The sequence below is a fragment of the Chelonoidis abingdonii genome, chromosome 7 (assembly GCF_003597395.2).
Source record: "Chelonoidis abingdonii isolate Lonesome George chromosome 7, CheloAbing_2.0, whole genome shotgun sequence".
NCBI classification, from domain to species: Eukaryota; Metazoa; Chordata; order Testudines; family Testudinidae; genus Chelonoidis; species Chelonoidis abingdonii.
This window is the reverse complement of record NC_133775.1, coordinates 87,197,173-87,221,512: the sequence shown is the minus strand read 5'-3', so window position 1 is coordinate 87,221,512 and position 24,340 is coordinate 87,197,173. Positions and strand designations below refer to the sequence as shown.

General features: G+C 38.5%; 1 protein-coding gene across 6 annotated transcripts in view; it reads right to left on the bottom strand.

The window, feature by feature from the left end:
• Nucleotides 1-24,340, bottom strand: part of GABRB2 (gamma-aminobutyric acid type A receptor subunit beta2) — a 260,387-nt gene that overhangs the window by 8,611 nt on the left and 227,436 nt on the right. For 2 of the 6 annotated variants that reach the window (XR_004375606.2, XM_032794346.2), the window contains exons 6-10: nt 19,341-19,478; nt 17,008-17,160; nt 15,654-15,898; nt 11,092-11,202; nt 194-244 (exon numbers count right to left, since the gene is read on the bottom strand). Coding sequence is in view for 4 of the 6 variants with exons in the window: in XM_032794346.2 (XP_032650237.1) it covers nt 194-244; nt 11,092-11,202; nt 15,654-15,898; nt 17,008-17,160; nt 19,341-19,478 (698 nt within the window). In the remaining 2 variants the exon portion in view is untranslated. The remainder of the gene's footprint in view (nt 1-193; nt 245-11,091; nt 11,203-15,653; nt 15,899-17,007; nt 17,161-19,340; nt 19,479-24,340) is intronic. The other 4 variants (XR_004375607.2, XM_032794348.2, XM_032794347.2 and 1 more) reach the window with 3 other exon arrangements.

Genomic DNA, 24,340 nt, shown 5'->3' with positions numbered 1-24,340 from the left:
GGGTGGGTGGGTGGTGGTGGGAAGGTCAAATAAGCAGAACATAATTACACAAATTGAAATTTGGCCAGGAGGCTTGGGGTTGTGGTGCCTACTCTTACAAAAAGTGCCATGGGATCTTTAATGACCATAAATAGTCAGGACCTCAATTTTATGTCTCTAAGGATAAAAACATTTAAAAAACAATGAAAGATACCTTTGTTGAATACATTTCTGGACAATGATATGTGCCAATTATTCTTCTGTCCTGTAAGTTAATAAAATCAAGACCAGTTTCCTTAGAGATAAGATAGCTGTTATCTTTCAGTAAAAATTAATGCACTATAGGGTATTAATAGGATATGCATTTTTAATTAAAGGTACAGGGCCCTCTAAGCCAACAACCAGAATAAGTATATTCTGGCTTTAGAGGTGCTATTACTGCCTTGGCCCTGCCACTTGTAGGTAACAAATTAGTGATGCACCTGTATTTTTTCTGAGTGGTCATTCTGACCCAGGAAGATATGATGATATGAAAAGAATCATAGAAATTATTTTTGGGGGAAGTGGGCATACAAGTGGTTTCAAAGGTAGTAGGAGAAGGTTAAAAAAATCTTTTGGTGCTGAATGGTTGTTCAACCATACAACAGGACTCCTTATGGTGAACAACAGAGTTCAAACATAATGGAGAAATTCCCAGGGGAGGAGGGAGGGAAGAAGGGAGGATGGGAAGATGATGAAAAAAGTAGCAATAAGAACTATGGAAATAAAAGGTGAATTCAGAAGTGGAATAGTAGTGCCTAGAGCACAGCACACATGCAAGAGTTTTCATCACCAGTCTAATAAGGAGGATGGCAAAATAAATGGTCTAAATGGTATTCATAGGTCCAGGCTGATGTGAGAAAAATGACCCTGGAGCCCTATAAGAGGGTTGCTGATCTTTTCTGATGGCCTCCCAAACAAAAGAAATACACAGAGAAGAGTGTTTAAATGTTACCATTGTATATTCTCTCTGCTATACAGAAACTCCAAAATGATGGCTACCTAAAGGAATTCCTGTTACACTTATTAATTATCCAATGTACAATATCTTAAATAGTACAACTTCTGCATTCATGCTCATGTGTATATACATTTAGGAGGATTCACTTCCACAAACAATCACTCTTCTCTCTAGATGCTGGTAGGGAATCAGTATCTGGATTTTGAAGTATTATCTCCGGCTGTGTTCATCATTTATTCAGAAGGTATATTTGTAATGGATAACATAGCTATTCAAAACACATAATATCATTGACATCTTTACTTTCTGGTATTCAAACAAAATTCTTGTTTAATCTATATTGTATAGATACTTGCAGATACTGATTGCTCATTTTAAACACAGAGTGGTACAGAAGATATATATAAGAAAGATATGATGGCTGGTATTTCTGTGAAATCTGAGTGAAACAAGAACACAGGTGAAAAATGCATAGAAATAATGCACAATTTCATTAGGTAAGGTTAACCCCTGCCAAATTTGTCAAAGCCAAATTGGTTCACTCTGCCAGGACAGGAAAAGCAAAATTATCTAATTTGTTCAGAGGTTTAAACTGTACTATTGGGCCTCATCATTTACATATACTGTGAGCAAACAACTTAGAATCAACTCTCTAGGCTGGAACTGAAGGAAATATGCTTGGAAAGGCTCACATAAGTGAAATGCCAAAGGACATAAAATAATCCCTCTAGAAAGAAAACTACTTGAATCTTATCTACAGGAATTGAACTGGCTATAAGGAATAAGGTGTGTAAGAAGGAACAGAGATATTATGGAGGAAGTCTCTGTATTAGTCTCTCTAATTTCACTCTAGAACTGGGGTTGGCAACCCCAGGCCTACCCCTGCTCTAGAAAATATTCAAAAAATGTAATGGTTTACAAATGGCAGCCCAACTATATGTAGCTGTTCTGGAGTGGTAAATGTGCTACTAAAACTAAAACATGTATGCACTTCAAAAGGCATGGTCAATATTTCAAAATCTCCAAAAATGGAACTGTGCCACTAAATATGCGCATGTGCTTTGTGCCTCCATAGAGAAAGTGGGCTTTACTTTCAGAGCTGTAGAAATTCTTCAGAAAGAAACCTGACATTAAGCAAGCAAAACTCACATGGGTTCAGATTTTGTAACAACTTGAAATGTGAGTGAGGTTCACAGACTCTGTAGTTAACCCTGAGGTGAGTTGTGAGCAAACATGGGCTGAGTTATGATTTCAGGTGATTTTGTTTGATTTCAGGCCAAGGTCGAAATTCAGCAAAACTCTGCAGAGTCAGTAGTGATTTCCTTCAGGTTCTTGGGTTTATTTAAACCCTAAAACTCAAAGTAAATCAAGGCAGTTTAACTCACACAGATAGGAAAACAGGTAGGAAACTTGGAAAACAAACAGAAAAAAAAAAAAACAATGTCAACCAAGACTGCTGAGCTTTACACATCTCTAATTACTTGCAACAAAATTCCCAGGGCCTAATTTCACCCTCAGATGTATGTTGCTTTTATGAATTTCAGTAGGAGCTATGAATGTGTACATCTGAGAGCATAATCTGTCATAAATGCTTCAGTATCCTGAACATACAAAATGGCCACGCACCAGAAACTAAAAAAATGTGTATGGTTTTTAATATCCACTGCACATTCACAGCATTCCAGGATGTGAGGACTTTTATTCTGCAACAGTTATGCAGCATAGAAGAGGAAAAGAGGGAGTCTTTGGGCATCACAGTGGGGATTAAAAAAAAAAAAACTCAGAAAACTCCACAATTTCCACACAACATCCACACTCCGGACCTGACTCTATGCTCCCTCAGGGTTTGAGCCAAAGGCCACTGAGGTCAATGGAAAGACTCATTAATTTCAAAGGCTTTTGAATCAAAAGCTGAATTTGCTCCATGGCTTACAATGTGGAGGACACTGTTGGGAAAGGCCAGAAATGTGATTCTTGGTCTCCTTATATCCAGGCTTGGTCCCTAGACTAGTTTACAGCAGCCATTTTGTAATATCAGTTATCCTTACCTATTTCCAGGAGCAAATGGACACAGGCACCTTAACCAGCCAGTGGAGAGAACAATGAGGAGCAGTCTATACAGATACAACTTATCCCTCCCTACTTTCAGACCGGGAAAGTTTAGCCCTACTCATCCCCTAGTAAAATGGGAGGGGCTAGGCATATAAACAAAACCTTTATATTGTGTGTTCAGTTTCCATTTCCTTATAGCAACTTTAGTTGACTGTAACCTGCAACTAAGTCCCTGAATCAGGGAACCATACCAGTTCAGGATAGCACTGAAACAGATGCTTAATTTTAATGGGTCTTAATCACATTCTTAAAGTTAAACATACATTTAAGTGCTTTCTTGAATCGGAGCTTAAAATATTACATTAATATTAAGCCCCTCCCTCCAAATCTACCATAGCAATGTATGTAATAGTTGTTAGCTATTATGAATCCTCAGGGGATGGAAAAAAGATTCATAGGAGAAGGAAGGAATTTTACAAGACAAAGCAGGTAAGAGAACACAGAAATGAACTGATATATAGGAAAACAATAATGAATGTATTTCAGCTATCCCAAAGGAATAAGCTTACACACACATAACAAACAGACCTTTTTTATCTCTGTAATGATATTTGGAAAGTTAAATACCCGTTATTACCAGAAACACATTATTTAAGCTACACTGCAATTCAGAAACCTAAAAAAAGAGAAAAAGTATGCATTTGAAAAATGTAATTAGAACTTCATTGATCGTATTTAAGGCAACTACACCTCTTTAAGAAATCTGAGTGCAGAGAAGAAAGGACATCTGTAAAAATATGACATCATAAACCACTATAACTGAAGTGGAAAAAAACATTTCATTCTAATCTGTACTGGTTCTAGCTTAAAGCAAACAAAAGAACTGTGAACCAAATTTTCTCAAATGTGCATACAGTATAAACTTTTTTTTTTCCTGAGTGGAAACTAATCTGAAGGTTCTGAAGTTTAAAATTGGACCTGTCTGAACTATCTGATTTTTTTTTAAATGGGAGACATTGTGTGTGCTGGGGGAGGGAGGAAACAAACCTTTACCTGAAGTAATATATAAGGAAGCTTTTTAGTAGAGCTGACTGAAAATTTGAAAATGTAAATTTTCAGCAAAACTATAAAAATTTTGAGACATTTAGGAAATAGTGAAGATACAGGATTTTAAATCCTTTACTAGGCCATTCATCTGTTCATTGGATGCCTTCCCTATGGAGTTCCTGCACTGGACATCCACCGAACACTTACAAATTAAGTTGCGATATATAGTTTACCACCTTTTCTTCTTATCAGAAAAGGTCCTTCCTGACACCCACTCTGGGGAAGGCGAAAAACCTCACTACGCCAAAGCCAATCTAGTGGTTAAGGAAAAATTCCTTCCCAGCCCCCCCTAAAAAGGAGTGACTAGCACAATGCCTGCAGCAAGCCCTAACCCAACCTGATATTAGCCACCTCTCAGGGAGGGAGGGGGGCTTCCGCCTTGCCTGCTGCATGGATAAGGGGCTTCCAACGCCATGGGCTTGCACTTTTATGCATTCTGACCTGAGATTCCTGGGGAATGAGTAAGTGCCACAAATCTGACCATTGCTCACTTTTTCCAGCAATTTCTGACCCTCTTTCCCATCTCTGCTATAAAGCATTGCTGCCTTCCTTCCGCAAGCCCAGACAACGTTCCCCCCACTTCAGGTGCCATGCGGTCATTCTCACTCTATTTGGGAGGTCATTATCACACATCTTATTCTAATCACATTTATGTATGTCTACCTTTTGGGAGGATCATACAAAAATGTTTTTGTTGTGAAGGAAATCTTTGCAGTTCATTTTTAAGTAGCAGATTAACTGAACACAACATTACCCTAGATGATAATTTAAGAACAAAAAATGTATTTCTTTTAAAAAGAAATGAAATATAATTGATAATGTAAGCCTGGGGAGGAGGGGCTGAGCAGCATTTCAGATGATGATTAGTTGTGTGAGTTATGACCTAACTAAGACAGAATCAGGCCGATGAATAGGAAGCATGTGCAAAAATGTGTCATGTATGTTTTCAGTATCTTTAAGACATTTGTTTCTTTCTTGCATATCGAAATGTTTTTGTACATAAGGCAAAATTCTCACAGACTTGCTCTCAGTAGGGTCTACAGGAGTGAGATCTTAATATTAATTAAGCTTATGAGGTACCTCAACATAAGGAGTATGCATCAAAAGCCACTACAGAAAGAGCACCAAATGGCTTATCTCCAAACATTTGTAACTGAAATTCTCTATTGCAGCTCTTTGACTGTTTCCTGAAAAGCCAACTATGTTGGAAATACTTGATTGTTAACTGGTGGTAGCAATTTGAAAAGATAGACACACTATCATTTGGAAATAGTTGTGTTTTTGATACACAAGCTAGACAGTCAACATCATGTTGACAAGTTTTGGCATATCGAGCCCATTCTCAAAACAAACTGCTGTAAAATGTAGAAAAATTATTTTTCCTCCATGAAGTCAAGTCAAATATATGAAGCTTTATGTGGCAAGCACTCAGGCACATGGGGATGTTTAATCACAATTTAGAAGATAAGAAAATGGAGAAAAGATTGCATAGCATGTTCCATTCATCTTCATATGATATAATTGCTTGGATGCAGGTTTAACTTCAGGATTTTGGAGAGTGTCACAATTATGATTCTTTGGCGCCCTAATCAAAGCTTAAGGGAGGCACAGGTGTCACTGGCCTTAAGCAGCAGTGGCAAAACTGTGAATAAGAAATGTGGTGACATTTCTCTTGACACCAACAGGGCCAGAACTGCATTCATGATTATTATGGAGAATTATGCAAATTTCTAGCCAAAGGAAAATGTTTATATTTTTGAAGGTTATCTTCACAAGGAAGGGGCTAGAAATGTATTTGTAAACACAAATGAAAGAAAATGAGTAAAGGAGTGATTTCAAGGTCTGAAAAATTGTCTGTGACTGTGGGCTTCACTGATAGTTTGGCACCATTAAAATTAGCAGTGCTCTGTTGTAAAGTAATTAGAAAAGCTCCTCTATCATTTAATTTGTTAGAATTAGAACAATGATGTGTGGCTTACCTGTACCTTGATATTCTAGTTTTAGGGCATGTTTGGGGGAAATACGTGTGACAAGAACAGAATGAGGGTTTCTGTTGCAGAAGAAACAGAGGCATTTTAGGCTCTTTTCCAAGTAAAATTGTGCATGGATGTCAAAAATATATACATCATATATTTAGATTTATATGTACACTCATTCTACAGTTGGTAAAGAAAGGGAATACATTGTTTTGCCCCTTTTTGCCATTTTCACTTGGAAATTTGATATTTTTAAAGGTTCAGATTAGCTATAACACACACACACACACATATATATATATATAGCCACTCTGTAAATTCCAGAAAATTCAAATGATCAACTAAAAATAGGGTGGGAAAAATGATTTTTGGTGGAAATTTTCTTCTGATTATTTACCAGCTCTTGTGTATATGTGCATGTCTATATTGTAGATCTATAACTGACAATGTATAGAAAAAATCTGTTGCACGCACACATGCACACGTACACATATACAGAGCACGTGCAACATAGGACTCTATATCAACATCTTCACTCCATGTATTTTAAGAACATCTTGGGTTTAATCCCAGAAAATCAAACAAAATTTTTGTATCTTGGAAAAAAGTACAAAATGACTAACAGTTTACTCTCAATTATTATGTACAGGATATCAATATTTTCAAGTCGCAACTGGCCAAACACATGGGTTATTCAGGTCACTTCAAATGAGTGCTGATAAAATTGTTATGCCACACCACACTATATATTTAGTATATATTATGTATTTTACAAGTGTTTTTTAAATTATTTGGCTTTTGGAATTTTCTTTTGTAGCCCTCTGGCTGTAAAGCAGTGTGCTTTAGTTATCATGAGTGCTAGTCTAACGGACTCAGAGGGAGCCATGCTGCCATCTAAAAATGACCTAAAGTATTTTTTCTACGATTAAAAGTTCTACACTTTTATTGTCTGATACCTCAGAACTTTATGGAGCAAGAAACAAGGAAAATTCTCTCATTTCTATAGGTAATGTGTCCAGTTTCTAGCCCTGCAGATAATGGAGGAGTGAATGGTCAGAGGGTGAGTCAGAAACAATGTGCCATTCACAGTGCCAACTACAGAACCAGTTTCTCCTCCCTTGGTTTTCACACCTCAACTGCTAGAACAGGGCCTCATCCTCCCTGATTGAACTAACCTCATTATCTCTAGCTTGCTTGCTAGCATATATATACCTGCCCCTGGAAATTTCCACTATATTCGTCTGACGAAGTGGGTATTCACCCACGAAAGCTCATGATCCAAAACGTCTGTTAGTCTATAAGGTGCCACAGGATTCTCTGATGCTTTTTCAAAATTTATAGTTATCTGGTGGGGAAATGTTGCAAAAGATGGATTCAAAGACATCTATTATCTCTCTCATCAAAACTACATATAGGTAAATCGCAGTTATCCTAATGCTTATGATTGAATTTTAGATTACTTGAAATGTTTCTCTCTCTAAATTAAAATAATAATAAAAACCTTAAAAACACTAAAACAAATTTAATTTATCTAAATATCAGATTTTATAAAGGTTTCAGACATCACTGAGACATGAGGATAATGAATTCGTATGTGGTATTTTTGTACATCCCTATGATGATAATATTAATGGCCCTTGCTTCAGCCAATAATCTCAACATTCTTATGCACAGTACCCTGAAAGGTAAGGTTTACTATACTGATTTTAAAAAGGTGCAAATGACTTGTTCAAGGTAACAAGGCTGAAATCTTTGGTAGGACCAGGCAGAATCTAGCAGTGTGATTTCCAGTCCCTTCCCTGTTGTAACTAGGCGGAGGTCCCCCTATGTTTTATTTGCAATAAGCTTGATATGCCTAAAGTTCTCACACTTGACTGTATTAGTGTTTTGTTTGGCATAGTTGTGTCTGCTGTTACAAAATCTGAAATACAAAGCTGAAATGCATAAGAATTATATGGGCGAGTTTCTTAATTTAGGGTCAGTGGTGGATGACAGGTTCTTAGATGATGCAAGTACCATGATGTGCCTTAAACAAGCAGAATGTGTGCACACTGTTCTTACATGAATTAAAGATGGCATTGTGAGGATCACAGCCCCAGACAGAAAACCCCACATAGCTGACTTGACCTTTATTCTGATGTGAGTTGGAATATCACTATAGACTGTAGAGACAAGTCACCTTCTGATCATTTCTGTAAAAGGCCACAGGCTAAGAATGGAATTTTCTCAAACTGCATTCATATCAAACTCCTAGATAATGGGGCAGAGGGTTTACTTTTTTTTTTTTTTTAATTTGGTTTTCAGGTGTTCTTCTGTGATATGTGAATGGCAAATTTAGGATGAAAGATGTGGGGTCAATACTGGGCTTCTCTGTTTATGGTGCTTTTATTATCGCTGTCCATTTTTATGACAGATCTCGTAATCTGATTCAGCAAGGAGGATAGCCTCAGGCTCGGCATCAAGAATAACTCCCAATACAGTTTTCGTAGTAGTGTAAACAAAACACTCATCTTTATAAGGTAGTAAAAAAATGTTTTAGCTGACAATTTAGCAGAGTGTTGTTGGTGCTGAATGCCCCCCAAAGCACAGAGCAAAGGGGCATGTGTGATACAGAAGATATTAAATGGAACTTTTCAGGCCCTTGAAAGTGGTGATGTAACAGAATGCTGCATGTTCCAGTAATTGAGTGTGTGTTTGTTTTAAACTCATCTTGTTTTCCAAGGCTCTTGATGTATGTGGGCCAGATTTTGCTGTCCTGACTCATGTTGAATATACTCTACTCTACGACTAGCCCCAAATATTTCAATAGCACTACATAGGAATGAAGTATTGTTCAGTATGAATAAGGATGAAAGAATCTGACCGCATAGTAAGAGGCCTCTTCCTCAGTCCTTCTATACTGTGCAGTATGTACACTATTTACATGCCCGTGCCATTCTCCATTCCTCTTCACTACAGCCTCCCTTCATCTAAAGTAAAACATGCTTCCACCTTATTTCTCTCATCTCTGTGCTTAGTGACCTTGGAATATAGTTATTCCACTTTAATACTTAGGGCAAGATCCTGACTCTCACTCTAGCTGTTCTGGTGGTATGACAGGGTTAGAAATCTGGCATAAACAGTCAGCAATTTGTCCAGCAAAGGAGTAGTCTCAGCTGGTAAGACACTAGCATATCCGGCTCTACACCATTTAAACCATAATCTCCTCCTTGTGCTAGTTCAGATCTGAGAGCCTCAGATGTGTGCAACTCGGCGTGGTACACTCCAAAACCTCCCCACCTACCTACTTGGCAGGGAGAGTAGCAAATGTGCATCCCCTGCTTTCCCCTCTTCCCTCACATCCAGACCCATGGTCCAGTGAGACCCATGGCTGCACAGGGGTGTGCACGCAAGGAATGTGTGTCTTATTCCCCAGCCAAACTATGGTGGCTCTCATTTGCGTAGTTGGTGAAACAGTTTCTCAAAATCCCTTTGCCTCCCTAAGCTCCACAGTTGGCCTTAAAGGGGCAACATTTCTACTGTAACTAAAATCTAAAAAGATGTGGTTCCGTCTGAATATTGTATTATGGGTTTCAACATTTCCAGAAGGAAGGTATATTTGCTCCTGGGGGAACTTAAGGAAAACACGGTTTTATTTCAGTGCTCCACACAAAGAGTCAGTTTTAGCTTTCTGTTAAATAAGAGTCCCTTTGCGAAAGCTGTACCAGAAATACTCTGTGCTAATATATCTCCTGCTGCACTGCCCATATCCCCTTCTTCCTAGCCTGTGCTGCCTCACAGTTTTGAGGTAGCATTTCCCCACTCTGCTGGTGAAAGGTACTTCACAGTGCTTTCCACCACCACAGTCTCCCCAGGCAAGCTTTTTACTGGCAAGGCCCTTGAACACTAATTTATGAAAGAAGAGGGTATAGAACAGATCTGCAATTAGCCCAGCATGTTTACTATATGCTTTACTGTGCCATCTATAACATCCACTAAATCGTCATGTTGCAATGAGGGAGTTCTGCTAATCATTATTATTGCCATTTCAGTGTTCAAGGTTTGTTATACCTCCAGAGAAGCCACTAAAAGTGTTAGTCTGAGTCAAGAGGGATGGAGTACTAATGAGAATATTTGTGGAGAAAATATTGACAATTCTGAAGGACATAATGATGGAAGCTCAGCTTGGCAAACCATAGGCTGCTTGGATAAATTCAGGGCTAAAAAGAAGCTATATTGGAAACAGAAGGTCAAGAGCTATCTAGTCAGGATTACATGTCCTGCATGCGAGAAGGAAAAGCAGAGACAGTAGAAAATATTGCTTACTAATGGGGACAGAGCTATAAGCTACATCAAGGATAAGACAAATCCAAAATGAAATTTCTGCTAAGCAGTCAGGAAGTCAGTGAGGGTGATAGAAGATGGCAGAACTAATGCATTTAGTACATACCCCTATTTAATAACAGCAAAGACAGCATTACTAGGCTCAACAATGTAAGAATAAATCCACAACTTCAAAAGAGATAGAACCTTGCAAAAAGTTACTTGAAGAACCTGCAAGTCTAATAGCAAGCAGACCTACACCCCAGAATTCTGGGGGATACTGAGATAATAATCATCAGCTAATATCTATATAAGCTGTGGAGACCTTGAGGTCCCAGAAGATGGAAGTGTGCCAACCTGGTACCATTTTTGTTTCCACCCTTAAAACTTCACATCCATCCTTTGCAAAGTAATGAAGCAAACAGGGAACAAAATTATAATAATCTAGAAGCAAAAGCATCATGGTGTTAAACATGGGTTAAGAACAAATCCTGCCAGACCAGTTTCATAGTGCATTTTGATATGATTGAAAAATTAGTAGATAAAGGGAATGCAGTAGACATTACGTCTGGATTTCAGAAAAGCACTTGATACAGTATCATAGGGGAGGGTAGCCAACACAAGATGTCTTGGACAAAAATACAATTAAAATGGATCAAAAACTGGCTATCTAACCGTATACAGAGAGTAATCGTAATTGGTAGTCCGTCTAGTTGGGGAGAGATTTCCAGTGGGATCCAGGGATCGGAATTCGGTCCCATTTTGTTTAATATCTTTATAAAAGACCTGGAAGACAAAGTAGAGAATAGGGAATGGTGGTCAAAGCTAGAGGTGGCATAGAAAAATGCAAAAGCATTTTAGGAACTATAAGGACAAACTAATAAAAATGAGATTTTTCACTAAAATAAAAGAAAGATTATACATTTGTGACAAAATAATTCTAAATGTCCATACAAAACGGAAAGAAAGGTTTATTGACCTCTAATGCTATTCTTAGCCAGATAGAGGAGTTCACGGTTAGAAAATAAAATCCAATATAATATTAGGTTGGGGCGTATAAGTCATATTATGTCTCCAACATGCAGAGAGGCAATACTCCTGCTTTATTCATCCTTATTACATCAGCACTTGCAATACTGTGTATCATTTTGGGCACTTCAGTATGAAAAGGATAATAAATTGAAGGTACTACCAAGATGACAAAGGTAGGAGGAAACATCACATGGTATGAGGATAGCCTGGGAACACTAAATATATATGCATATAGCCTGGAAAAGAGCGGTCAAAAAAGAGTGTGTTAACTATCTGCAAATGACTTGAGCATCCGCAATAAAGGGAAATGAGAACTGTTAAAGTCAGCACAGGAGGGCAAACTTGGAAGTAATAGTCTGAAATTGCTTACAAGAAAAACAATGAGACTTGACATGAGGAGAAAGGTTGTTAAAAGAGTTAAAACATGGAATAAATTGCTGAGGTCAGCTGATGAAGCTTCAACTTTAAAATATAGACAGGTCAGGACAAAACACCTGAGAAATACAGAAGGGAAATTCCTGCCTACTGCAGGAAGGTGGGGCTTGATCATCTACATGGTCTTTCCAAGCTAAAGTGGCTATGAAGTAAAATAAAGCTTGTCATATAGGATTTGTTTTTAACTAGTCCATGGTTACATATTTCCAGATAATCTATTGTGAAATTTTCCTTGCTCTTGTGTACTTTTTAACTCCCCTTGATTTTATTATTGAAACTACACGCTGCAAAAAACAAAACAAAGAAAAAGGATATAGGACCACAAAAATTAAAAAAAGGAAGACATTGCATTTCTGTCCTACCTGAATTCTGAAAGATAAATAGATGCAAGACATTATGCATGAATATAGAATGAAATATAATTGAAAACATTAGATTAGAACACATTGTCATATGGAAAAGTTTATAGGAGCTCCTGGATGAGGGCTGGTGGGGTTCAGTTCAATGTCATAAACCAGAGATTAATACTTCTGACTCTCAGAACCCTCAACCTCCACACAGATCACAAGGGATTCACAGCAGGCCCTGGACATAAAAAAACAAGCCCCTGTGCCTTTCTACTGATTCTGGAACTCTCTACTCCTGGATATCAAGGAGCAAATGGAGCCAGATTGCCAATGTTTCTGCCTGCCCTGGAACAGCTGCCTGGAAGGAAGCAAAGCCCTGTAGCACACAGGTCCTGCAGGATGTGCTGCCATAATAGCAGGAGTAGGTAAAATATATTTTCTTACAGGAGGGTTTGGGAGGCCAAAAAAAAAAAAGACTGATAATTTGCAAGAAAACATTTTAAAATGTTTAATACTTAAATTTAAGCGAGGGATAGAAAGAGATTTGATGTCTATTATAACCGGAGTTAAAGTATTTTTACATGGTTTAAGCAAGATTTGTTTTATCCTTTCAGTGGTAAAAATTCTGTCTATATAAAAACTGACAGTGGGTTTTTTTGGTTTTAGTAGCATAGGTGAATCCATCTCTCTGGCGAGATTTGTGGGATTTAAGGTTTTTGTGGCTGGGAGCAGGATAAAAATGCAAGAAACAATACAGGAGTGGATGGGAGTGGTTATTGCAGGGCGGGATGGGAGTGGGATTAAAAAAATAGTCCCACGCAGGACTCTACAGGGGAGTTCAACAGTGTAAGCCAGAGATGTATTCATTTTTTCCACTGATTCCCTCTAGGGGTAGAGGAGTTGTAGCACGAAAAATGTGACCCTCTGCTGGTTTCTATGTTAAACCTTGAGGAAATATATTCCAGATTTATTGGACAAATGAGTAGTTCTACAAAATATAAATCTACCAACCTGGTGAATTGCAATATTTCCAGTGATTATGGATCCTCTTTCTAGCCCACTTCTCTATGATGTTTGTAGTAGTACAGCTGTATGACAATTTAAAGATTATGGGCCAGATTTTCAATAAGGATCCAGAACTTTTGTGCTGCTCCAGAGGTATAAGAGAGATTCTGGCTGTAACTGGACAACTGAAAATTCCGTTGGCAAGGGCAAAAGCTCAGCTAGGGAAAGCTGGCAGAGCCAGCTTCTGCATCAATTGCCCCCTCCCTGCCCAGCATAGGGGATGCATTGTTGGAGGGAAGAGGCAGGGTGGATCTCTGCTCCACTCCACTCCATTGACTCCCACCTGGCATAAACTAGAGCAGGCCCTAGTCTGCTTCAATTCCGGGCCAGCAAAAACAGTCAGAATCAGGAAGTTGTAACTGACTCTCTGACACCTCTAATTTCTGGCACAGGAAAGAATTTGACCCTCACTGAAGTTATTTAACTCATTGAGATGAAGGGTTAAAAACTGAGAATCTCTGAATATGATCCATATCAATGTGCTTGTTAGTGCCTGAATTTTGAGATTAACAGTATGAGCCAAATGGGTGCAGTTTGTCACTGGATGAAGTTATTGGTCATGCCATTATGTGACTGACTGTGTGTGGGGATAATTATACAGAGGGGATAGCACAAGGGAACCTGTGAGCTGCAAAGACAGACAGTGCAAACTGCACCCGGTAGCTCAGATGACACGACAATAATTATGTGCCTGAATCTTTTCATTGATTTCAGTTGGTTTTGAATTAGGCCTTCTGAGAGCAAAGTTAGTTTGGATGGTGATGATAGAACTCTAAGATGTGTAAATTTATTCACAATTCTCTGTGTTGTGTTCAGTATATATTTTGATTTTCCTAAGATTCTAACAAGAAATAAAGTGCTTTTTAAGTTTACACAAAAATACCCTGTTGGGTTTTTGAGGGGCATGGTTCTGTTTGTTAAAGGAAAACCAGATTAAAAAAAACAAGTGAAATAAAATCTTGTGATTTTTTAAAATTGGTTTTCATTGAATTTTATTATGAACACTGGAATGATGAAGAGTGAATGGGATGAGTTGTAAGAGTGAAACATCAAAGTAAATACCAATCTTCATGCATTTGCCTTAATTCATTTGCATGCTACAATCCCATTAGATAAAAGCAGTTGTCTTATGGTTTTCTCATATGACACAAAATAAAGTTAAAACAGAAAAAGCATAGCTAGTATATGAAATCTGAGCCATTAAATATAATCCTCTAGTTGAAAACATTCAGTAAAGAATGTTTTTTTAGGTGCCAGGTGATAGTGGAATATTAGCGCCTGCTGTTAAAAATACATACCCCCTTCCCATTACCCTACACCCACACTTAGTACATCAGCATAAAAATCTGGGCAGATATTAAATATTCCGCCCACAGAGCTGTGTGAAACTTCTCCATTTCCTTCCATGCAAACTTTTTCCTCTAGTTTTGAATTTGTACCCTTTGAGTTTCATGTTGAGTGACACAAGTGAAAAACCACCCAAATTAAAAGAAAAGCCAGTTGAAATCTGTACATTTCATCTGGCCTCTGATCGAAAATTAGAACTCTGAGAGAAATCACAATTTTTATTTTGTTTTGTGGATTTATACATGTTTTTTGCCATTTTATGGTTGGCATGATTTGGTGCTTGCCCCCTAATTTTGCTTTATGTGAAATTTTACCGAAACTGCTACTTTGAATAATGGCCTCATTTTCATTACACAAAAAGAATGCATGCACTTGAAAAAAGCAAGTATCTTAGCAACTCCCTCCACCCCAATGGGCCTATTTTCAGATTCAAACTGTATGCATAAAAATTGACACCATAATTCTGAGTCGTTTTGCATTTTGCCAAGAATATTTGAGACACTTGTAGCTGATAACATGCAAACCCACCAAATTTCAATAGTTTCCTTAAAAAAGAAAACCCACGTCCCATCACTTCAGTTTCTCTGAAAGGTTTTAGGAATCTGGTTCAAGTTTGGGGTTTGTTACCAAGGTTTCATACAGCTCTTTCTAACACATGAGCTTATAGCCATCATTTTGGATTTGCTCACTAAGGCCTCTAAGGAACAGGTTAATTTTTGTGGTTTATTTTGAAGCTTTCCTACCTCCATTTTGAGTGAGAATGCATCTCTGAGCTCAGGCTATTCCTAGTCTGCGCTTTAAAAGAACATTCTAACAATCATAGTTCCAGCTAGAAGGCAGCATGCATTGCTGAGATAGCGAAGTTTAATGCTTTGCAGAGCTAAGACATGTTTCTAGGACTCCGACTTGATATGTTCTACACAAGAAATTATACTGTTAAGCTCTGTTTGGAAGAAGTGGATCGGCCGTGGTCGCTATGAATGGCTAAAACATATCCCCACTTCAATTTACCTTATTGACATCCATTCGCAACTTCTCATTGTTGGCACTGGCAGCTTTTTCTGCTGCTTTCTTTTGACGTTGGGGTCCCCTGCCAAAGAAGATGTAGTTGACCAATGCATATTCCAGCAGGGCCATAAAAACGAAGACAAAGCATCCCATCAGATACATGTCAATGGCTTTCACATAGGGAATTTTGGGAAGAGTCTCTCGAAGATGAGTATTGATCGTTGTCATAGTGAGCACAGTTGTGATTCCTGGAAAAAGGAAGACAGTTCTATTGATTATATTCATGTTAATCTTCTATCATTATCACTCAATCTTTAAATGCCAGCACTGCAGGGATATTAGGAAGGTATTTTTGTTCTTTGTTAAAAAAGCGTGGTGTTAGTGCAACTTATTACAGTTGTAGTTGTCTAAAGACAAATACACAGTAATTTTGACTCATGCAAATATGCTTTCTTAATGGGAACTGTAGCCCCTCCTAGCTACCTGGGTTATCAGCTGCTAGCATAGACACACTACGTCTTGCCTTACTGCTTTCCTCTAGAATGTTCTTGCTACCTGTCTTTAGATTTGAATTCCTGGGAAGAAATCCTGGCCCCATTGAAGTCAGAGGCAAAATTCCCATTGGATTCAATAGTACCATGATGTCACCTACTCCTCCCTACAGGCTCCAGTTCCTCCATGGATAGAGGAAGTATCAACAGGAGTGGGCTTGATTTGTGTTAACTTTTGGCAAGCACCATTCACATTTATATTTGCAATGTGTGCTCATATACTGTGATGAGGGGCATAATATAAACAGACCTTGAAAGGATAATTGATGAGATACATTAATATAAAGAGCAGTGTTCTCAGCATTATAAGAAGAATTGTTTTGCTTGTGGAATTTAAGGTAACACTATGGAGAGGAAGCCCTCTACCAGGCAAGGGAGATTGGTTAGTCAAATGCACAGCCCTGCCACAATTGTATCTACTTCACATCTGAAAGGAAAAGCAATGTATATTTCATACTACAGTACTGTAGGCTTGCTCTGGACTTCCACGAGCAGAAACAAATAAAATACATGCTATTTTTAGACTAAAAGCAAGTGCAATAAAAAAAACTAGATTGAGACAATCAGGCTAATTCCAATTACAATGATTATATAGTTAGCTAATTCAGACATGAAATCACTTTCAATTTTTATTTAAATTATGATTATTTAAATGCTGAATCAGATAATACAAAGCTTAACAAGCTAGGCAAAAAAACCCAACAGAGACTTTTTTTTTCCCCCAAATCATGCATTATACGTTACACCAGAAGCAAGAAAATATATTCTACTAATACACAATGCATGATAGGAGTAAAAATGCCTACCTAAAGCAACTCTTGCAGCTGAGGCATCATAATTAATCCAGAATGAAACCCAGGAGAGGATAGTGATCAGAATGGAAGGCATGTAGGTCTGCAGAATGAAGTAGCCAATGTTTCTCTTAAGTTTAAAGCTGAGAGACAGCCTTGGGTAGGCACCTAAAAAGGGAATATTTAGGCATGGCCGTAATTTATTTTAGTATACCCTTAAAATTCTTTGCATCGTTTCAGTTTCACACTCTGTTTCCCATGTTACAGATTTAGCGTACACACAAAATTGCCTTAGCTTGAGGACCAGGCAAGCAGCTGCTTGGGGCAGCCAACGGTGAGGGGTGGCATGTCCGGGTCTTCGGCGGCAATTCAGTGGCGGGTCCCTCACTCACTCTCGGAGTGGAGGACCCGCCGATGAATGCCGCCGAAGACTGAAGTGGCGGCGGTAGAGCTGCAGATTGCGATTGGGGCTTTTTTTGGGGGGGTGGGGGGGGCTGCTTGGGGCAGCAAAAACCCTGGAGCCGGCCCTGTTGGGGACAACCAACTGCAGATTTTGTAATGAAGTCTGTTTTCAACAGTATTTTGTACTAAACGTGTTGAGTCAGTAATACATAGATTTACAGCTGCTGATAATTAAAATCTCCTATAATCAGCTGTCAAAATACATTTTAGAATGCCAAACTGTGCAAAGGCTTCAGTCTTACATGGTTACTGAATACCAAGTTAAGTGTCAAGCAATCTTCCCTATCTGAAGCAGGGGCGGCTCTATCTATTTTGCTGTCCCAAGCATGGCAGTGAGGTGGCTTTCGGTGGCGTGCCTGTGGGAGGTCCACTGGTAACGTGAATTTGGTGGCATGCCTGCGGGAGGTCCACCAGTGCCACACCATCGGCGTCCCTGCCACCCAATTGCCACCAAAGCCGTGGGACTGGCAGACCTCCCATGGCCATGCCACTGAGGGCAGCCTGACTGCCGCCTTCACGGCGACCAGCAGGCCGCCTGCCGCGGCTTGCTGCCCCAGGCACACGCTTGCTGCGCTAGTGCCTGGAGCCTCCCCTGATCTGAAGTGCCATATATGATCACCAGGCGCTAAGGAGTATTGCAGGAGTGCGACTCAGGCAGGGTGATAGTGACCCTGGTGCACAAGGCCCTCACTGGCCTATGCACACTGAAATTCCGCTATTTTGAAGATTTCAGGACTTTTGATTTTGAAGAACTTCACTCAGAATGAGCAAGTGAGTGGGATTTTCCTGAATTTGGTTACAGACAGACAGCAGCCATGTCAGTTACTTAGGAAACAACAGTCAAATGAACAGTACCGGTATGATTCTGCTACCTCTCTCATATTGGTGTCACTACACTGTCTTAAATGAAGTTACTTCTGATTTACACTAATATAAGACCAGATCTAGGTGCTGTGTCCCAAATGGATCAAGCACCCAAGATTTAAGTCCCTCAAATAATAAAGAAAGCCTCCTCCTTGGGGAGAAGTGAAGCCATAAAAGAAATGTAGCGATCAAAATGGAAGGTTGAAGACCAAATAGTACTGACACTGGTTTTATTTCAATAGCTCCAGCTGGAGTTACACTCAGTTCTCCTAAGTAGAGAGCACATCTCTGTTAGCACAGTCCAGTGTCTTGAAGGTGGATTTAGAAAAGGGAAATGCTAATGGGACAAATCCACAAGGGCTCTAAGAAGCATAAAAACCCAATCCACGTGGAGAAAATATTAACAGGCTTTTTTTTTTTTTTTAATGCATATGTTGCCAATTCTGCTTCCCCTTTTTGGGCTACATAGTGTCTTCCCAGCCCTGCTGAAAATCATTTCATTGTCGACCAAGGAAGAATTACAAAACCAGGATTAGAAGCTCGTGTAGCAGAAGGTGAACTAATTTGCATAAGACCTCCGTAGCTTGGCTCCATCAACCAAAATACAGAGAAGAGAGACAGAAAGGTTTTCCTGTGGGCTAGGTTATGTCTGGAAGAATTTAGCTAGCTGAGATGCACAGCCAATTTCTTCAGCTTTCATGGGCTAACTTACTGCAGAAGCCAGACAATATACTTTACTGGAGTGAGCCATAATACTAGAGATTAATGTTTCCTAATAAGAATGAAAGGTCATGAGGGCCAAACACACAGGAATTCTCTGTGTCAATTCATCAGTGATGTTGCATGAACTATACTGTCAACATTCCATCAGAATATCTCATTTGCAAATTCAGAATTGTTTCTCTAAGCTATTCCTGTTAAATTTTCATTCAGATCAAGGACTGCACCCCTGCAACAAATCTACTTCTAAAATTATTTTCAGTGAGCAAATACAGTTCCCCTTAAACTCCCCTTCTACAAACCTGTAGAGAAAACAACATTCTTGGTGACAAGCCTGAAGTCTACAATGGAGAATTGTGGCAGTTCAATCTTTGTCACTCCTGTGACTGCATTATCACCCCCACGCCAGTAAAATTCAATGTCATCTGTTGTGTAGCCATCTATGAAACAGGAGCAAAGGGTTATGGCTCTGATATCATGCAAAGCTGTAACAAACAGTTCAGTACATTCATTCAGGAACTTGAAGTCATGTTAATTGTATTTCCTAAAATAAAAATATGAATAATGTAACAGATGTGTACACATAGTCACCAACAATCTACACTCTAGTTATAAAGATGATTATGTCAAATGGCAATTTTAAATGTGTGTGTATATATATATATATATATATACACACTGATTCAGTCAGATAATTAATAAAATAAACTGATAAAAGGAAATTAGATTATACAAGTACTCAGTACAGGTGGAGTCCAGTATATAGTGTCTTACAGATTTATTATGTAATGTAGAACATAATCAGTCTATTGTTGAATATGGAACTTCAGATTCAAAACCTATTTTATTTGTTTTTAATTAAAAAGTAGATTCACCCTTTTATTGCCCAGAAATTAGAAGTCAAACAAAAATAGACACTATTACTGTAGACATCATAAATAAATGTGCGAGTCCCACCCATTTTGGCTGTGCAGCAGCACATAAATTGTCCCTAAACCTGTGCACATATGACATCTGCCATCTTGGCCAACACAGGGATCGACTAGGGATCCCCAGAACTGAAAGCATGAGTCTCCACAGCATGAGCTAAAGAAAGAGGCAGGCTCTGTAGCTCTGGGTGTAACAGACGCACATCCTCTGTGGACTGGGCACAGAGGGGAGGCACATAACACACACGGACAGCAAGAGTATATAAACTAGGGCTGTCAAGCGATTAAAAGAATCACAATTAATCGCATGATTAAAAAAATTAATCACAATTAATTGCACTGTTAAACAATAATAGAATACCATTTATTTACATATTTTGAATGTTTTCTATATTTTCAAATATATTAATTTCAATTATAACCCAGAATACAAAGTGCACGGTCCTCACTTTATTTTTTATTACAAATATTTGCACTGTAAAAAACAAAATAGTATATTTAAATTCACCTAATACAAGTACTGCTGCGCAATCTCTTTATAATGAAAGTTGAACTTACATATATAGAATTATGTACAAAAAATAACGGCATTCAAAAATAAAACAATGTAAAATTTTAGAACCTACAGGTCCACTCAGTCCTACTTCAGCCAATCCCTCAGACAAACAAGTTTGGTTACAATTTGCAGGAGGTAATGCTGCCCATGTCTTTACAATGTCACCTGAAAGTGAGAACAGGCATTGTTCGCATGGCACTGTTCTAGCTGGCATCACAAGATATTTATGTGCCAGATGCACTAAAGAGTCACATGTCTTTTCATCTTCAACCACCATTTCAGAAGACATGCATCTATGCTGATGAAGGGTTCTGGTCGATAATCCAAAGCAGAGCGGACCAACGCATGTTCATTTTCATTGTCGGAGTCAGATGCCACCAGCAGAAGGTTGATTTTCTTTTTTGGTGGTTCGTGTTCTGTAGTTTCCACATCTGAGTATTGATCTTTTAAGACTTCTGAGAGCATGCCCCACACTTCGTCCCTCTCAGATTTTGGAAGGCACTTGAGATTTTTAAACCCTGGGTAAAGTGCTGTATCTATCCTTAAAAATCTCACATTGGTACCTTCTTTGCATTTTGTCAAATCTGCTGTGAAAGTGTTCTTAAAACAAACATGGGCTGGGTCATCATCCAAGACTGCTATAATATGAAATATATGGCAGAATGCAGGTAAAACAGAACAGGACACATGCAATTCTCCCCCAGGGAGTTCAGTCACAAATTTAATTAATGCATTATTTTTTAACGAGCATCATCAGCATAGAAGCACGTCCTCTGGAATAGTGGCCAAAGTATGAGGGGGGCATATGAATGTTTAGCATATCTGGCATGTAAATACTTTGTAACGCCAGCTACAAAAGTGCCATACGAACGCCTGTTCTCACTTTCAAGTGACTTTGTAAATAAGAAGCATTCATCAGTATCTCCCATAAATATAAACAAATTTGTTTGTCTTAGCAATTGGCTGAAAAAGTAGGAGGACTGAGTGGACTTGTAGGCTCTAAAATTTTACATTGTTTTGTTTTTGAGTGCAGTTATGTAACAAAAAAAAGCTATATTTGTAAGTTAGACTCTCAGGATAAAGAGATTGCACTACAGTACTTGTATGAGGTGAATTGAAAAATACTATTTTGTTTGTTTACTTTTACAGTGCAAATATTTGTAATAAAAATAATAATATAAAGTGAGCGGTGTTCAATTTTGTATTCTGCACTGTAATAGAAATAAATATATTTGAAAATGTAGAAAAACATCCAAAAATATTTAATAAATTTCAGTTGCATTCTATTGTTTAATAGGGCAATTAACTATGATTAATTTTTTTTAATCGCAGTTAATTATTTTTGAGTTAATTGCATGAGTTAACTGCAATTAATCAACAGCTCTAGCATAAACTACTAACATTAATGAAGGAGGTGCAAAAGCAAGTAAATAAACTAGGCACAATGGCTTGTAATGTACTAAAAACTCAAGAAAATAAATGTTTGTTAACTATAAAGGACAATTGTGATAAGGACAGAAATTTTATCTGTAGACTTCGAGGGTAACTGCATAAGAAAGCTTGATGTGCAGTTGAGCATGATTGTAAAATCTTAAAATATGTTAAAAATAAAGCCTTTTACATTGCTTGAACATACTTGATTTCAAGGATAATGGACATTTATAGCAGACTGGCAAAACATGGCACACTTCACAACTACCTGAAAACGTTCTAAATAGTCTCCAAATCTCTTAATTTCTGATCAGCCAAGTGTAGAATAGTAGCACTGAAAAGGTAAGCAAACATACAGTGCTTCATCAATTGATGAAGATGAGAACTCAGGAATCCTTCAGAACATTAGAATGGCTGGATTCAAAAGCCTGCTCAACATACAGAATTAGTTTTAAAGCAGTCTCATAGTGTGTATTTTTCTATAGCACTCTGTTTTTGTCCGTTTTAGCTTTCTCTGAAAGTGACTGCTTTCATTCTATATTTTAGGGTACTAATTGGAAGTCTAACACGCTTTGAGGAAGCAAAGAAAAGATAACAACAGGAGAAGTGAAAAGTAAATCAGAACGCATGAAAATTTTCTCCTGCTGTAAGTGGGATATTTTCTCATTTTGGGCTCTATCCTATGAGGTGCCAAGCACCATCGATTTATCACCATGCAGGACTGAGCCCCAATACACGGGGCCAAAACTCTGCATGCTATAAAATCTTGCTTTACTCAATGTGTGGGGTTTCATGATTTGTTAGGTTAGGGCAGAATATGGCCCAATGTGTTTTCAACTAATTTGTTATCTTTTATTCATAGTATTCATATAACTGGTCTGATTCATTCTAGTGTAATTGCTTTTGTTTTATTCCCTTTTGAAAACTCCATGCACAACAATTTATTAGTTAAAGTCATCCATGAAAACAGACAAAAAAGGTTTCTAATTATTGTGGACAAGCGCCATCCTAGGGTGTCCCATTGTGACCTAAGGCAGCCCTGCAGGCACCCTGCCCTCAACAGTCTCTCATTTCTTTGTAATGGCTCGCTTTGTAATGGGCTAGAGCACTTGAACAAGATTCTCCCTGTGTGGGGTCTTATTTAGTCTTAACCTCCTCCCCCCACCAAAAAACTCTGAGGCCCTCAGCCAACAGCCCTTCATCTTGGGATCTGTGTAGCTTCATTGAGGTGTCTCCTTCAGGGAGCCGGAATCCCACAGTCTGCCTTCTGTCTGTACTGTTCCCAGATGGGAACCTCAATTAACAAACGCTAAGGAAGTTGGAGAAATCAGGATATTTAGAGATGTCTTGCCACAACACTTCCTTTCTCTAGCCACAATTAAAAACTTTACATATCAGTCAATGATTGAATAGATTGGCAGCAATTGGCATTGACAAAAAACCTGGTCAGAAAATGGAGAAAAAATGTGCACATTTTTGTGAAATTTTGTTTTTCCTCAGAAATTTGACTAGTTTTGGTCGGTAAACGCCATTGGTAAAGGACCCAATACTTCTCCACTAGGAAGAGTAAGGATCCATAGCTCAAGATGCAGCAGGACATTCTCCTCAACATATCCAGAACCTCCATAAGTGACATGGGCTTGAGTTCAAGCAGAGAGGACCCAAAAATTGATTGCTCATTTATTACAGGATGTGCTTTTTCTCCTTTGTTTCCCTTACAGACCTTTTCCCCCTGTCACATGTAGGCTTGCCAGAGGAGCCACGTGTAGTCTGGATGGACAACCTTTACACCAAACGGATCATTCCTTTCTCTGCCTGTGAACTAGGCAATGCCATCAATGGGATTAAAGTTAGCAAAGTTCAGCACTGGCAAGCATCCACAGTGGTTTATTTATAGAACAGAGTCCTCGTGGAAGGTCATGGTGTTTGATATTTATAAATACAGTAGATGTCTAATAGTCTAAAATAATGCAAGTCTGGGAAAGAACCAAGATCACTGCAATCTGTTGACAGAAGCCTGATCACGTGTGGTCCAGAAAGCATCAAGAGTGATTGAAGAATGAGTTATACTGATGCTCCTGAAGTGCTAAAGTTGCCACAATAACCACTGATCAACTGATCAACCTGCTTTTTGATCTTCAAGATCCACCTGCTGCTAGTCGTTTGCATCTCTGGAAACTAGAACCATTAGTATACTACAGAAAATTATCTTAATAGAAAGCTACACAGTGGACTTTAAGGTTTCAGAGCATTAATCAACAGTGCATTGTATTTAGCACACACAGATATTTTCCTATGGATAGCAAAGCTTCTGTACAACTTCCATAGTTCAGATTGGGTTGAAATTCTTCTACTATATTGGCTCGATGATTAAAAAAGCCAAATT